We start from the raw sequence: 15,479 nt of genomic DNA, 5'->3' as shown, positions 1-15,479 counted from the left end.
AACGAAGGAAGAGGCGGCACTCTCCTCAGGAGATTCCAGATTATCCTGAGGGCCACATATGAGAACATCAAACTGCATGGATATGAAATATCTTTAAAACAGATTTTGGGGAGACTGTAGACATGATTGTCCTGTTCCCCTCTGCTCCACCCCCAGGTGTGGGAAGCTTAGTGGAATAGAATTAATCAGTTAAGCTGGGATTAAAGGCTCAGAGCATCTTAGGGACCAGTTGAGAGCATTGGGTTCAGGGATTGGTGCCGCTGAATGGCCAGTGCTTAATTGGATACAGGCTTTCAAGGCCTGTCTGAAATGGAGAAGGGGAGGGAGCAGCCTGGAAGTGGGGTAGATGGCAGATGTGGCCTCTCAGGGAGGATTGGGAGTAAAGAAGACTTAGAGGTGGAGGAGAGGTGTGGGGTGGCAGAAGCAGAGAGGAGGGGTGGGTCTGGGGCTGGCTCTGTCAGAGGAGGGGGAAGCCTCAGGTTATGCTCAGCACTCGCATGATGTTGGTGTAGCCAGAGCCTGGTCGCCAGCCTGTCACCACAATCACCAGGTCCCCAGAACGGAGGAAGCCACGGAGCTTTCCTGGGAGGAGGAAGGGGAGAAGATAATAACCAGCCATTGAGGGACCCAGGTCAGCCCTGTAATGAGAACCAGCTACCACCCTTCACCTCCCCAAGGCCACTCAGTAGGGAATGGGGCCTGGGACAAACTGTATAGTGTGTCCCACAGGTGGCACCACAGGGAATGTGACCACTGCACTATATCAGCGCTGCAGGAGTGCCCCTGGAGTGGCGTGGGGTGTGTTGCCAAGGAGCAAGTCTGTCCACCTGTATTTCTATGCTGATAGAAGCGGTGGGGTATGAGCATAGCCAACTGTAAATTCGATTTTAGTTGCTGCTGCAGGGGACTTGGTCCCCCTTTCTCTTCTCACGTCTTGCTCCTTGTGTCATGCCCGGCTCTAGCCACCTGGTGCGGGCAGCAGCTGCACCGACTTTTTAGGGATGGACCTTAGAGGGCCTCTTCCTCTGCCCTCCTCCCTCAGCATGCTCCCCCACCCCTGGAGGCCCAAATAGCTGAGTCCTAGTGAACCTCACAGAGAAAATCTGGAACCGAAGGAGAGAGGCAATGCCCTCTGGGTGAGTGTGGGAACTGGGGTTGGTGGACTCATGATATAAATCCAGGGGTGGGCGGGAAGGAAGTCTAGGTGGCTTACCACTTTCAATGCCAAATTGGACCCGGCGATCCACATCGTCTGCCCAGATGGCCTCTGGAGGTTCACGGTAGAGCACAGGGAAGACTCCTCGGCATAGGTGGGCCTGGCGGGCAGCCTGGGCAGAGCGGGTGACAGCAATGACTGCTGCCCGAGGTCGGTACCGAGACAGAAGCTGTGCTGAACTGAAGGAGGCAGAGAAGGTCAGACCAGAACAGTGAGTGTTAGGTTCTAGTTCCAGGTGCCACCAATAAGTTGTGTGACCCTGGGTAAATCATATTTATCTGGGCTTTGGTTTTCTCACCTGTAAAACAGGTATAAGAATACCTGCCTTTCTTACCACATAAGGAAGATAAGAAATGATAAAAAATATATCATCAAATGAGATATTAAGGAGAAGCCTCTTTGAAAAACAGAACCCTTCTGGGAATGTATCTTTATATAGTACTTAACATACAAACGTCTCTTGTTAATCCTCACAACCCCATGAGCAAATGGAGGAGGCTTATAGAGCCTGGGTGACTTACCCAAGGTGTCACAGCTGAGTTTCAGAGCAATGACTTGAACTCAGACTTTCTGGGCCCTTCTGCAACACCTCAACATTATAAGGCTTTGTGGGCTAAATGCAGAGGACCTGCCTCTCAGACTTAAAAACTCAAATGACCTGGAAGCCAATGCACTCACTGCTGCCACGTTCCCCTTCCAACCCCTTGGGGCTCACAGTCACAATTCCTGGTGTGCTCCAAGATCTGCCTCTCCTGGCCTCTAGCTCCCATAGCTGTCTCTCCTCTTGCCCCTGAATGATTCCTGATGATGAGATAAAACCCAAGCCTGGGGCCCACCCTAGCCTGCCCCTGACCCAAAGCCCTGTCTTGGTGTTCCCCGTGTCCCCCTCACCGGCCAGTTGTGGTCAGCACGATGATGGCAGCGGCACAGCACTTGAAGGCAGCCTCCACAGCGCCGATAGCGGTGACCTCTGTGGGATCCCGGCTCAGCGGTGCCGCCCGGCGCAGCTCCTCAAAGAGCTGCCGGTGGTACACTGCAGCCTCTGCCTCCCGGGCAATCTGTGGGCACCAGGAGGTCAGGCTGGGCAGGGGTATTGGGACCTGGAAGGGGTTTTGGTTTTCCAGCCCATTTGCCTTGCATCCTGAGCTCCTACCGCATGCTGCATCTTTACAGCCTCCACAGGAAAGTTGCCCTTGGCAGTCTCCCCCGACAGCATGATGCAGTCTGCTCCATCCAGCACGGCATTGGCCACATCACTTGTCTCTGCCCGAGTTGGCCGAGGCTTAGTGATCATGCTCTCCAACATCTGGGGGAACATCTGGACGTCAGAGCTGTAGGAGCCATACTCTGACTGGGGACCCTGCCCCAAACTACTGCTCTGACATCCACACTCTCTGAGGGTCCTGAAAGCTAGGGTCACAGTCACAAAATGTGTGATCCTGGCTGTTCTATTTCCTCATCTTAAAAAGGGGGGGGGTCACAGCATCTCTTCCTAGCTTTGTTATTTGAGGGTCAAACACCGGACAGCAAAATGTGTCAGAGACCTAAGGTGTTGGTATTCACCCTCAGGTATCCTCAGACCCACAGAGTGCCCTGCTGCGAGGGCTCACTCCAGACCTGTGTAGCACAGACGACAGGCTTGCCCGCCAAGTTGCAACGGCCAATCATCATCTTCTGAGCCAGGAAAACCTTCTCCGCTGGGATCTCAATGCCCAGGTCACCCCGTGCAACCATAATGCCATCGCTCACTTCCAGGATTTCATCAAACCTGGGCAGTTGGGGGAGTTAGGGCTGTGGAAGAGCCAGGAGATGCCAGGGAGAGGCAGACAGGAGAAGAGGAGGGGCAATGGGGATGGTTAGGACCTGATGGGGACAAAGATCAAGACTCACTTCTTGACCCCTTCATGGTTCTCAATTTTGCTAATGATCTTGATGCCCTGTCCTTCCGGCCCCAGAGCAGCCCTGACGGCAGCCACGTCGCTGGCATTCCGCACAAAGGAGGCAAAGATGATGTCCACGCCATGTTCCACCCCGAAGCGCAGGTCCTGGACATCTTGCTCAGACAGCCCGGGCAGGTCCACTTGGGTGCCCGGCAAGTTCACGCCCTTCCGGCTGCCCAGGACACCGCCATTTTCCACTTGGGTCTCTAGCCACTCTGGACCTGCGAGCATGGATAAAGCCGGCCTAGGTCAGGGGTGAGGCCGGGGGCATAGCCACGGCAGCGGGAACACGTGACTTGGACCCTCAAGAGAGCGGAACGATGTCCTATTCATTTCTTCGCCCTCGGCCTGGACTCTGCACCGAATAGGCACCGGGAGGAAGTATGGGGAAGAAACGACTAACCCGCCAGTCCAGCCCCAACCCAGGGTGAGCCCAGGAGTCTGCATGCCGGGGGCTCGTGGGGCGGTGGCCAGGGGTAGGTGTGGTGGGTCTAAAGGGCGAATGCGGGAGCCAAAAGGAGGAAAGTGCGCTCACTGCGCACAGCCAGGGCGGGAGGCGCATCCGCACCGATTTTCTTGACCACTAGGGAGATGAGCCCGTCGTCAATGTAGATGCGGCCCCCCACCGGCACGACCCGGACGATATTGGGGTAGTCCACCCACACGGTGTTCGCGTCCCCCCGCGTCCGGAACTCCAGGTCCACGGTCACTAGCACCTGGGAGCCCTTCACTAGCTGCACTTCCGACGCCGGGCCCTAGGGACGGGGCCAGAGGAGCACTGAGTTCTGCCCGCCGCGGTCCGGGGCCGGCCCCCTCCCCATGCTCTGCCCTTTGGGCAACTGCCTCCGCGCCGCGCCGCCCCCTTCTCGGTCCCCGGGACAGGTCGGGTCCCAGGTCGCCTCTCACCCCCTGCAGGATCCCAGTGCGTATCTCCGGTCCCTTGGTGTCCAGAGCTATGGCCACGGGTCGGTAACTGAACGGGGAAGTTGCAAAGCTCTCCACCGCCTCCCGGATGTTGGCGATGGACTCAGCGTGGTACTGGGGACAGGAAAAGAGCGAGGATTTCAGGGGAAAGTGGCCGGGGTCCTGGGGCATCCTCTAACCCCGCCTGCCTCCCTGCGGTCCTGCCCTGAACCTCGTGGGAGCCGTGGGAGAAGTTGAGTCGCGCAATGTTCATCCCGGCCTTGATCATCTCCTTGAGGCGCTCCACGGAGCGAGATGCCGGCCCTGGAACCACAGATCCCACTCAGACAACTTTCTCCCCAAACCTGAGGGACAGCCCGCACCTATCACCACCATCAGAGACGCCCCAGGCTGCAGAAGTCCTGTTACCTGCCCTTTGTTCCCTGATGCCACCCCAGCTCACAGGTCAGAAATTCCTTTTCCCCCTCCGGCTCACGCCCGCCTCCTTGGACTGTGAGGTCCTAGAGGAACAGCCTCAGCCCAGCCTGAGGTACCTGTGTTGGCAGTGATGTTAAGTGCTGCAGTGTGGAGGTAACCCCAGCCTATGAGGGGAGTAGGGCAGGGAATGGGTGCCAGGTGAGGACTACTGGGGTACTGGGCTTTAGAGTTGAGAGGCCTCATACTGGACTGAGGAGAGTTGAGTTCTGCCCCATCCCTGCTCTGCTCATAAGACAGCTGTGTAGCTGAGAGCCAGTTGATTAACCTCTCCAGTCCCTACCTAAAGGCAGTTCTCCCACTTGTGCACTGGGGCTCCTTCTCACCTGCTCAAAATCATAGATTCAGCCATTCCCCCATCCTCTATGTCATCAGTGTTTTCCTTTTTTATTGGATCATTCCCATCAGCATGTAAACTTGCTGTTATTTCTTTCATCCAAACTATAATAACAATAAATTATCCTAATCCCAGTTCCCCGTCCAGCTACAGTCCTATTCCTTTGCTCACCTTCCCAGCAAAACTCCTTGCAAGAGTTATTTGTACTTGCTGCTTCCAGTTCCCCTCCCTGCACACTCCCTTGTCCCCGCTCTAGTCAGGCATTGGCCCCCAACTCTCCACTACATCTGTTCTTGTCAAGGTCACCAAGAACCTCTGTGTTGTTGCTAAAATCTAATGGTCAATTCTCAGTCCACATCTTAGCTGGCCCATCAGCAAGCAGCATTTGACACACGACCTTGATGTACCTTCTTTCGCTTGCCCTCTAGGACACTGCCCTCTCTTGGTTTACTCCTACCTCACTGGCTGCTCCTTCTCAGCATCTCTTGCGCCTTACTTAACATTAGATGCCCCGTTTTCTTCTCTATCATTTTCACCTTCACTCCCTTGGTGGTCTCAACTAGTCTTATGGTTTTGAATGCCATCCATATGCCGACAACTCCCAACTGTATACCTCCCATTCAGACTGCTCTCCCAAACCCCCGAGTTGTGTATCTGGTTGCCTACTCTGTCCCACACTTACATGTCTAATGTGCATTTCAAACTCCACATGCCCCAAACTGAACTGATCTCCTCTCCCATAAACCTTTCCACTACAGTCTTTTCTACTCAGTTGATAATGCATTCTTCTAATTTCTCACACCAAAACACTGGGAGTAATCCTTGACTCCTTTTTCATCCTCGCCTCCACCCCATAGCCAATCTGTCAGGTTCTGTCAGCTCTACCTTCAAAGTACATTCAGTCTTATCACTTCTCACCGCCTCCACTGCCACCACCTGGTCTAAGGCAGAAACACTACGTGAGCAGCTTCTGCCCTGGCCCCCACCCCGAATCTATTTTCAGGAAAGCAGCCGTGGCAGTTCTGTTAAGGCATAAGTAACAGCATGTCATTCCCCCAACTCAAAACTCTACAGCAGCTTGCCCTCCCCCAGCCTCTTCATTTCTGCCATTCTTCCCCTTGATGGTTTCTAGCCTCCTTGACTTAGGGCCTTGGTGCTGGCTATTCCCTTTGCCTAGTACTCTCTTCTCCTAGAAGTCTGCCTGGCTCATTCTCTCATCTCCTCTAAGTCTTCGCTCATGTCTCATTTTCTCAACAATGGCTACCGTGACTCCCTAATAGGACTGCAACCTCCTTTCTGCCTTTGCATCCTGGTACTCTTTACCATGCTGGACTTTTCTTTTTTCCATGGTACTTATCACTTTTTAACATGCTAAATAATTTACTTATTTTAAAAATAATTTATTATATTTATTATTTATTGTTCCATCCAGCTAGATTGTCAACTCCCCAAGGGTAGGGATCTTTGTTTATGTCACTCATTTACTCCCAGGGTCCAGAAGCTGTCTACCAAGTGCTCAACAAATATTTGTTGAATGAATGACTCAGTCAAACAGGGAGAAATCTCAAAGGAGGCAAAAGATGAGGAAGCACCTTGAGAAACACCCAAGAGGCCCTGTGATGCTGTAGGGGGAAAGAGGGTGCTCACCGATGGTGGCAATGATGCTGGTACTGCGAGCGGCCACGGGCTCGGAGTCAATGTCCAGCAGGCAGAGGTGTTCCAGGAAGGTGTCTGCCATGGCTGCCGGCAGCTGCTGCCGCTGGAAGAAGGCAATGCCCAGCTCCTGGGTCAGTTGGGCCACGCTGGCCCGCCGCAGGTACCCTGCTGGCCCTGCAGTGGAAGGGGGTTTCATGGGCACTTGCCTCTCCTCCCCCTCCTTTCAGCTCAGTGTACCCTCTGTTCCTTCCCTTAGCTCTCCAGCGCTTGTTGAGTCCTGCTAACGAGCTGGGCGTTATGCAGACATGATCTTATTTAGTCACTAGTGTGCTAGGATCTTATTTAGTCACAACTACTGTTAAATGCTCTGTAATTACCCCCACTTTTTAGGTAAAGAAACAGAAGCTGAGAAAAGTTAAATAAATTGCCCAAGGTCATACAGCTATTAAGATGGGATTCACATCCAGGTCTAACTCTAGGCTCAAGTTCTTGACCACCCAACTGTCTGATTCCTCAGAATCCCAGACTGCTTCTTCTTTAGCTGCTGACTTCCTTCAGTGTCAGCCCCCCTTGATATCTAGTTCACAATGGCCCCTCATTTCCAGGCCCAGAATCACCCAGTTCTCTCTCATATGGTCCCCGTTTTCTTCCTTCCAACCCCCAGTGATTAGCTGGCCTCCCCACCGCTTCCTGGGAGTTTCCTCAGCCCCTTCAATGCTACTGCAAGTCTTGGAGTCCCTGTAGCTTTACCCAGCCCGGCCCAGAGGAAGAGGATCCCCACTTCTAGCCGCACCCTCCATGTCGTTGCACGGCTGTCTGTCTCTAGGAGTCGGCTCCATGCTGTCAGGCTGTCAGTGGCATGAGGCCCTGCTGGGCTGGGGATCAGTTCTGCATACTGGTTAAAGTGTCACTAGCCTCTCCCCTGTCACTGGAGGCCCTGTGCACCAGGGGTCAGAGTCCAGGCACCACGGGAGTACCCCGTGGCTCCCAGGCTGCAAGCTCCACTTTTCCCTGCCTACTGAGGCCTGGAGAAGAGGCCTGGACCAGGGACCATAAATGAACACAGAGGAGATTCCAATGAACACAGATCTCCCCCAAATGCCTCCTCACCAGCAGCAGATTTGGATCATTTGTACCCTACATCCCCCACTCCTGATTCCCACCCTTACTTCCCCCTTCTCTCCATCTGTTGCTCCTTCTTACCTCCTGGAGCCCCAATCAGGATGGACTTTGCTAAATCCCTCTGAGACTTAGAGAGCCAAAGCCCCTGGGGTTGCATGTCCTCCTGCACTGACATGCTTCCAAAACATGAAGCTGGGGCTGCCCAGAATGTGGAGAGAGAGGGAGAGGATAACAGAACTGCTGGTCTTATCGAAGGCAGCCAGAGAAAAGGGGCACACCCAGCAGGCCACCCCTGGCCCCACAGAGTCCGCCCCCAGACTTGTTGGCTCCTTTCCCCTATCTTCTGGCCTTCTCCCTCTCTCATCCATTTTTCCTGATAAATTTTCAATCCATTCACACTGATCATCAACCTAAATAAAGATTTTTTTTTTTTTGCCAGCGATATGGTTCCTTTTTCTTTGTACTTTACTGAAGTTAGCTCTAGGTAAATTTAGGAAGCAGGGGACCTAGGGTAGGAACTGGAGCCTGGAGAAAGAGGATGGAGAGCATTTAAATTTGGGGGGGGGTAGTTAGGTTTATTTATTTAATGGAATTACTGGGGATTGAACCCAGGACCTTTTGCATGCTAACCACGCACTCTACCACTGAGCTATACCCTCGCCTCCCCTACCCCCCAGGATGGGGAGCATTTTGATCCTGTGGTGGGATCCTCTGGAAGGGCTCTGATAGCATCCCTGTCATTATCACATTGGCTACCATTTGCTCCTTGACCATCTCTAATATTTACTGAGCACCTACTGTGTACCAGGTACTGAGGACACAGTGATGAGCAACACAGATAGAGCCTGTGCCCTTCAATGGAATTTATAGTTGGGTGAGGAGACAGACTACAAACAAGTGTCAAACAAATAAGTCTATCACTACATCCTTTGTGAGCACTACGAAGGAATCGATCGATCAGGATGCTGGAATAGAGAAGCCAGAGAGGAGAAGAGGGGGACATGTATTTTAGATGAGGTGGTTGGGGAAAGCCTCTTTGAAGTCATCACATTTACACTGGGATTTGAAGGAGGAGAAGGAACCCGCTGGGACAATTTGGAGCAAGGAGTTTTCTGTGGGGTTAGAAATAATGTACGCCAAGGCTTGAGGAAGGAAAGAGCCTGGTGCTAAAGAGAGGGAAAGCTGCATCGAGGCCATGAGCCTGGAGTGGAGGAGCATGGTCCCTGGTGAAATTGGAGACCAGAGAACGACCTTGAAGGGTAGGGGCTTACGGGGCGTGCGGGGGGCAAGGAGGGTGTGTGTGACATCCAATTGATGCTTTGGAGCCCTCTGGCTGGGTGGGGGAGACTAGATTGTTGGCACAGGAAGACCCCAGTGAGGGGTTTTAGGACTAATCTAGGCGGGAGAGGGTGGACTAGTGTCATGGCAGTGAAGATGGAGAGAGGGAGACATATCTGAGATGCATTTTGGAGCAGCAGAAGGGATGGAATGACGGAGAGATGTGGGGAGAGAAAGAGGGAGCCTTCCAACCCCGAAAGGATGGCGCTGAGGGGTTTGACTTGAGCAGTTGAGTAGATGGTTGTACCATTCACTACGGCTAAGGAAGAAACAGGCATGCAGGGAGAACAGTCAAGGTTTCAGTTTTAGACAGGCTAAGTTTAAGATGTTAATTAATCATTCAAATCAACAGGCAGACATTTGGATCTGTTCACTGAGTACTCACCATGTACTGGAACAGCATTCGGGGCCTCATACACACCCTCTCCTTTTATCATCGTGACAGTCTATTTATTATCATTTTTTTTTTGGAGGGGAGGTAATTAGATTTATTTATTTATTTTTAGTGGAGGTACTAGGGATTGAAACCAGGACCTCCTGCACACTAAGCGTGCATTCTAGCACTTGAGCTATACCCTCCCCTCCCCTCATCATGACCATCAAGAAGGGCAGGTGGACAACTAGCCTGTTCCACAGTTGAGGGAACTGAAGCTAGCAGGGTGCGATGGGCATCTTCTCTTGCCACTCCAGATCCTTTCTTTACCCTTTCCACTCTGCCCTGGGGTCAGGAGACTGAAAGGCCTTGCCCCACGGCTTCGGTAGGGCTTGGCCTGTGGAAGATGGTGCCAACAGGAGATGTGATGGAGGAGGGTAAGTCTGGGCGTTTCCCTGCACACCACCCTCTTCCCTGTGAGGTTGCTGTAGATCATAGTGCCTGCCTGGGGGCCCCCTCTCTCCAGATTCTAGGAACCAGGTTGTCCCCACCTCCTGGGCCTCTGAGGGTGGTAACTAAGTCACTGTTGCTAGATCTGGGGTAATGCACTATCTCTTGTGGTTTACCTGCCCATACCTTTGCGTAAAATCCTCTTATAAAAATAATCCTCAAATTATTTAATCTGAGAAAGACCTTCGTTTCCTGATGAAACTCAGCCTGATACATTTGTCTGGAGCTAAAAATCTATTAGTGTGGAGCTGGGATTCAGGCCCAGACAGTATGGTTCTAGAGCCTGAGCTGTAACCTCTAAGCTCTATTCCTTTGCTCTCAGGACTGTTTCAGGGGAAAAGAAAGGGAGAAGCCTCAGACTCTGGTTGGAAAAGAAAGAAGTTAGATAGTTGGAACGACTTCCCAAGGGAGAATGAGTTTGGGGTCCTCGGTTCTATATAGAAGACAGAACAAATAAACATGGACAAAAGTTGTTACCGGGGGAACATAACAGACTTCGGGGGCTGGGGGCTCAGGCCTTGTGCTTGGGGGCTGGAGAGGGACATGGGATATTTAAGGTTGGCCTGGCAATTTTGAACTGACTCCAAGACCAGTTGGGAGGACAAGGATCCCAGAGATCCAAGTCCCAGGTGGCCAACAGGAGGTGAGGGCTGGTGCCCCAAAGCAGCCCTTGTCCTATCCCGCCAAGGGACAGAAGCTTTGACCTGAAATCAGGCCAGAGAGGGAAAGCAATCTGGCTGATCCTGGTCCACAAGTGACCGGAGAGAGAAGGCCTGCACTCTGTCACAGAGTCAGGGAGCCCTGAGCAGGAGGCCTGTGGGTGAAGAGGCTGGGACAAAATGGGTGTATTTGGCTTTGTCAGATGAGACCCCTCCCGATCCCAGCAAACACATGCCCCCAGCACCCTCAGACACACATAGGCAGATCATGTGACATCACACACGCAGACACAAGCATGGAGGGAGCCCCCGCCATATGCCCTGTCCTGGGCTAACTCTGAGGGTCCCTGCCCAGACTGGGGAGGGATAGGACTGACAGCAGTTAGATTTAATAAAGTGTGTCAGGCAGGGTGATGGAGTTGTGTCCAGGACAGACGGCACCAGGGAGAGACTGAGCAATGCGGGGTGAGGGAGGTCAGGGTGGCTTCACAAAGGTGATGCTAGAGTGAACGGAGTCAAGGACAGAGACTGGCCATCACTGGGACACGTGCACGTGCATGTACACACACATCCTTACCCTAACACGCACACACACAGAGTCCACACACACCACAAGCACATACTTATACATCAGAAACACAGTTAGACACACTTTTTCTTACACAGATACACTCACACACTTGTGCACACTCGCGCTCTCACGCACACACACGCACACAATGTCTAGGCCTTGTCTCCAGCCTAAGATGGCTTTATTCTGCAAATCAGAGAATGCCCACCCTCCTCATCTTTCCCTCCCGAGGAAATGACCAATGGCAGGCCTGCGAGGGGCACGGGAGAGCTGCCCGCTGCCACCAGGGCGAGGAGGGCAGGGCCGCGGGTGGAGGAGGCCCCCGGGGGCCCGAGCCCCGCCGCCACCGCGAGCCCAGCCGGGCCAGAGACACTGAGAGCGTTGGTTTCTTCATCTGCAAAGCGAGATAGTAAACCTCCTGGAGCGCGCTGTGAGATACTGTACGCGGACGCGCTGTGAGCTGAACAGAGAGCACGGAGTTTCTGCTTTTGTTCTCGTGCTTATGTGGTGGGTCCTCGCTCACCGCAGTGACTAGAATATCGGGCGTGGGGCCCTGCATCTGTATTTCCAAAAGTGCCAGGGAATTTGTCCAAAATGTATTTACATTTATTTGAATAGATATTTGCACGGTGTACAAAATTCAGAGGTACAGGGTATATGGGTCAAGACTTTCTCCCTTCCCGACTTCGTCCCTCTGCCCAGCCAGCCAGTTTTCCCCAGCATGCTACCAGAATCTTCTGTGTATTCTCCCACAGATAGATAATGTAGGTGAAACAATATGTAATCATTCCCCTTTTTATGCAAGTGACAGCATGGTACTATCCATACTGCGCTGTACTTTTATTTCTCACTTAAAGTAGGTCTTGCACTTCTTGCATATGAGGAGAGGCCTCAATTTTGCTCACAGCTTTTGTAATGGACTCCCTGAAATTCATCCAGGGAGCCCCTCACTTGCATAGGAGCGAGAGGCAGAGGCCAGGCTGGGCCCAGATCTCTTTTTCTTTTTTAAAAAAATCATGGTTTTGACACAACATTGTAAAATGATTATAACACAATAAAAAAAAAGTTTGAAAAAATCATGGTAAAATACACATATGATAAAATTTACCATTTTAAGCGGGGAGGGTATAGTACAGTGGTGGAGTGTGCGCTAAGCATGCACAGGGTCCTGGGTTCAATCCCCAGCACCTCCGTTTAAAGAAAAAATTAAAATAAATAAACCTAATTCCCTCTCCCCCAAAAAACAAAGATTTACCATTTTAGCCACTTTTAGGTATACAATTCCATGGCATTAAGTACATTCACAATGTTGGGCAATCACTACTGTTTATTCCCAAAACTTTTCATCAACTCAGACAAACACTGTATACCCATTAAACCATAACTCTCCATTCCCCACTCCCCACCTTCGGCCCTAGTAACCTTTATTCTACTTTCTGTTTCTTTGGGTTTGACTTCTCCAGGTAACTCATATAAGTGGAATTGTACAGTGTTTGTCTTTCTGTGACTGGCTCATTTCATTTAGCGTAATGTCCTCAGAGTTCATCCATGTGGTAGTCTGTGTCAGAATTTCCTTCCTACTTAAGGCTGAATATTATTCCATCATATGTATACAGCATACTCTGTTTATCCATTCATCCGTGGATGGACTCATGGGTTGTTGCCACCTGTTGACTTTTGTGAATCACGCTGCTGTGAACACGGGCGTATGAGCCCAGGTCTTTGCCTCCTCCTGGAGCCTTGTGTGAAGTCCTGTCCATTTTGCTCCCATGTAGCACGTGGGGCAGGACAGAGGGACAGAGGGCTCAACTCTGGTGAGAGGTGGGGAGAGTGGAAGAGCTGTACACTGAGAGAGGGGCGTGGGGAGGAGCAGGTAGAGGGTGAGAACACTCTGCTTAACACCCCCTGATGTGCCCCCTCACACTCAGAGCAAAAGCCAAGGTCCTTTCAAAGCCCTGCCACCTCTCAGTCCTCCTCGTCTTGCCCCTTTGATCCAGTCATACTGACCTCCTTGCTGTTTCTCAAACGAGGAAGATAAACTGCTTCAGAGAGGGACACTGCATTTGCTTCCCACCCCCCACCACCCCCCACCGCCCCCCAACTCTGGAGAAGCCCTGCCCCTGGATGGCCAGAGGCCTTACTTACTACCTCCCTCTGATTTTTTTCAGGTATCCCCTTACCCGTGGGGTCAGTTGGTCACTCCGTTAAACACTGCAGTCTTCCCTTCTCTGGTTTGCTCTCCTTCCTTGCTTGACTTTTTTTCTTCACCGAAGTATAGTTGATTTACAATGTTGTGTTAGTTCCAGGCGTACAGCAAAGTGATTCAATTATACATATCCATATAGATATTCTTTTTCAGATTCTTTTCCATTATAGGTTATTACAAGATACTAAATATAGTTCCCTGTGCTATACAGTAGGTCCTTGTTTACCTATTTTATATATGGTTGGGGGGAGGGTATAGCTCAGTGGTAGTGTGTGCTTAGCATGCATGAAGTCCTGGGTTCAATCCCCAGTACCTCCATTGAAAAATAAACAAACCTAATTGCCTCCCCTAAAAAAGAAAAAAATTAAAAAAATTAAAATATTCCAACAAAGAAAGGTGTGGTGGTTGGTTTAAGGGGAAGGAAAGGAGGGTAGTTTAATAAAATCAGATGGACAAAATGTTGACAATTGTGAAATCTGGGTGATGGTTACATGGGGGTTTATTAGACTATTTCTCTACTTTTTGGTGTATGTTATAAAAAACATCAAAATAAATTCCACACAAGTTTATTATTGGGGCTGTGCTCCAGGAGACAAAAACAAAGATGTGTCCCTGTCCTGGAGGAGTTCCAAGCAGTGCAGAAGGCAGACAAGAATTCAGGCGCTGACTGCATGTAGTCATCAGAGTCATGACTGGGGTGAGCACAGGGGCCATAGGGAGACACGGAGGGACACCTGACCCAGTGAGGAAAGGTCCCCTAGAGAACTCAGGTTTGACCCTTGTAATGAGAGGCCATAAAATACAACAGCTAAACCAGACGCTGCCCTAATGGTCCGGGATATAGCTGAAAGCTGGAGCGTTTGCTGTCAACACATAAGGAAGAACACCTGCCCCAAACCTGAGACACATATAATCTCCATTTTAAGGAGGAGAAATAGGACATTCAAAGAGGTTAGGTAATTAACTCCAAGTCATGCAACCAATAAGGATTTAAACCAGGGTTTGAAGCCAGGGCTGCTTGACTGCAAAGCTGGGTTCTTTCAGTGAATAATTGAGGCCTCATGCTGCCTGGGAGAGCGGTGTTTCTCTTCCCAGGGTCCTAGTGTGTCTAGGAGGCCTTGGCCTGTTGCCCTGCTAAGCATTCCCCAGTGGAGGTTAGGCTGGGCACAGGAAAGCCTGGGGCTCTTTTCCTAGCCAAACTGAGCCAACAGTGTCCCAGACTTCCCGTCATTTCTGTTAGGAAGGGCACTTCCAGGAGGTCCCAGACTGGGAATGGGGAAATGAGAGGCTTTAGTTCTTGGAGACACTGCTTCCCCCCATCAGTCGTCTCTCCTTCAACCCCAGGTCTCATCCCCCATTTCCTGAACCTCAGGTTTGCAGTGAGAGTGGATTAATACTTCCTTTGATTTACACAGACTTGATTATTTATAAAGCCCTTTCCTTTACTTTGCCACTCCTGATCTCCACTCTACTTTATGAGCTTCTTAGGGCACACATTTATCCTCTGATTTATTAAAAACACACACTGGTCACCTAAATTATGCTGGCATCCTCAATTTGCAGTTTGGAGCCCACTCAGAGAGGTCATGTGGCTTGTTGACATTTACCCAGCTGGTGAGGGTAGAGTCAAGACAGGGAGTTCCACTGAAGCGGGCAAGAACAAGGAAGGACTGAGCCTGGAATCAGTTTCCCTTCCTGGCCTGTTTCAGTTGCTCTTCTCTCTAACGGTGGGCTGGCTGGCAGCTGATACTGGCCTCCCATCAGACCACAGAGGCACGTGGGGCGGGTATTAAACCAGCCTTCCTCCAGGTGTTCTCATTCCTCCTCCTGCTGCCTAGTAGGTTGTGCTCCTGCCTAAAGGGTCTTCGCCTCAGCCTCCACCAGGCCCGGTTAGCATCCTCCGCCTTCCTGAGAGCATCATTTACTCTCTGGGCTGCTATGGACTACTCCTCTGCCTGTCTCTTATCTGAATCCTTTGTTAACTTCCCCCCTTCCCACTCCACCAGCCTTGGAGGGGAGCAGGAGAGCAGTGACCCAAGGGCCTTGACAGACAGATGACAAGGGAAGGAAGACGTGGCTCTGGGAAGAACCCACAGGCTCTTCAGTGGTGTTTGTGCTGAGAAGTGCAGACTTAAAGGCAGATGAAACACATT

The 15,479-nt window shown here is 51.4% G+C and overlaps 1 protein-coding gene across 1 annotated transcript; it reads right to left on the bottom strand.

Moving 5' to 3' along the window:
- Nucleotides 1-108: 108 nt before the first annotated feature.
- Nucleotides 109-7,844, bottom strand: PKLR (pyruvate kinase L/R). The gene is made up of 11 exons (XM_072945899.1): nt 7,751-7,844; nt 6,539-6,721; nt 4,292-4,383; nt 4,063-4,194; nt 3,725-3,911; nt 3,107-3,377; nt 2,834-2,984; nt 2,370-2,522; nt 2,108-2,274; nt 1,214-1,395; nt 109-582 (listed from the first exon to the last, which is right to left on the bottom strand). The coding sequence occupies exons 1-11, from the start codon at nt 7,842-7,844 to the stop codon at nt 476-478; spliced, it is 1,719 nt and encodes a 572-aa protein (XP_072802000.1). The 3' UTR covers nt 109-475.
- Nucleotides 7,845-15,479: the final 7,635 nt, after the last annotated feature.

This window comes from Vicugna pacos, chromosome 21, assembly GCF_048564905.1.
Source record: "Vicugna pacos chromosome 21, VicPac4, whole genome shotgun sequence".
Classification (NCBI taxonomy): Eukaryota; Metazoa; Chordata; class Mammalia; order Artiodactyla; family Camelidae; genus Vicugna; species Vicugna pacos.
The sequence above is the reverse complement of the archived record's forward strand: the minus strand, read 5'-3'. Positions and strand labels throughout refer to the sequence as shown.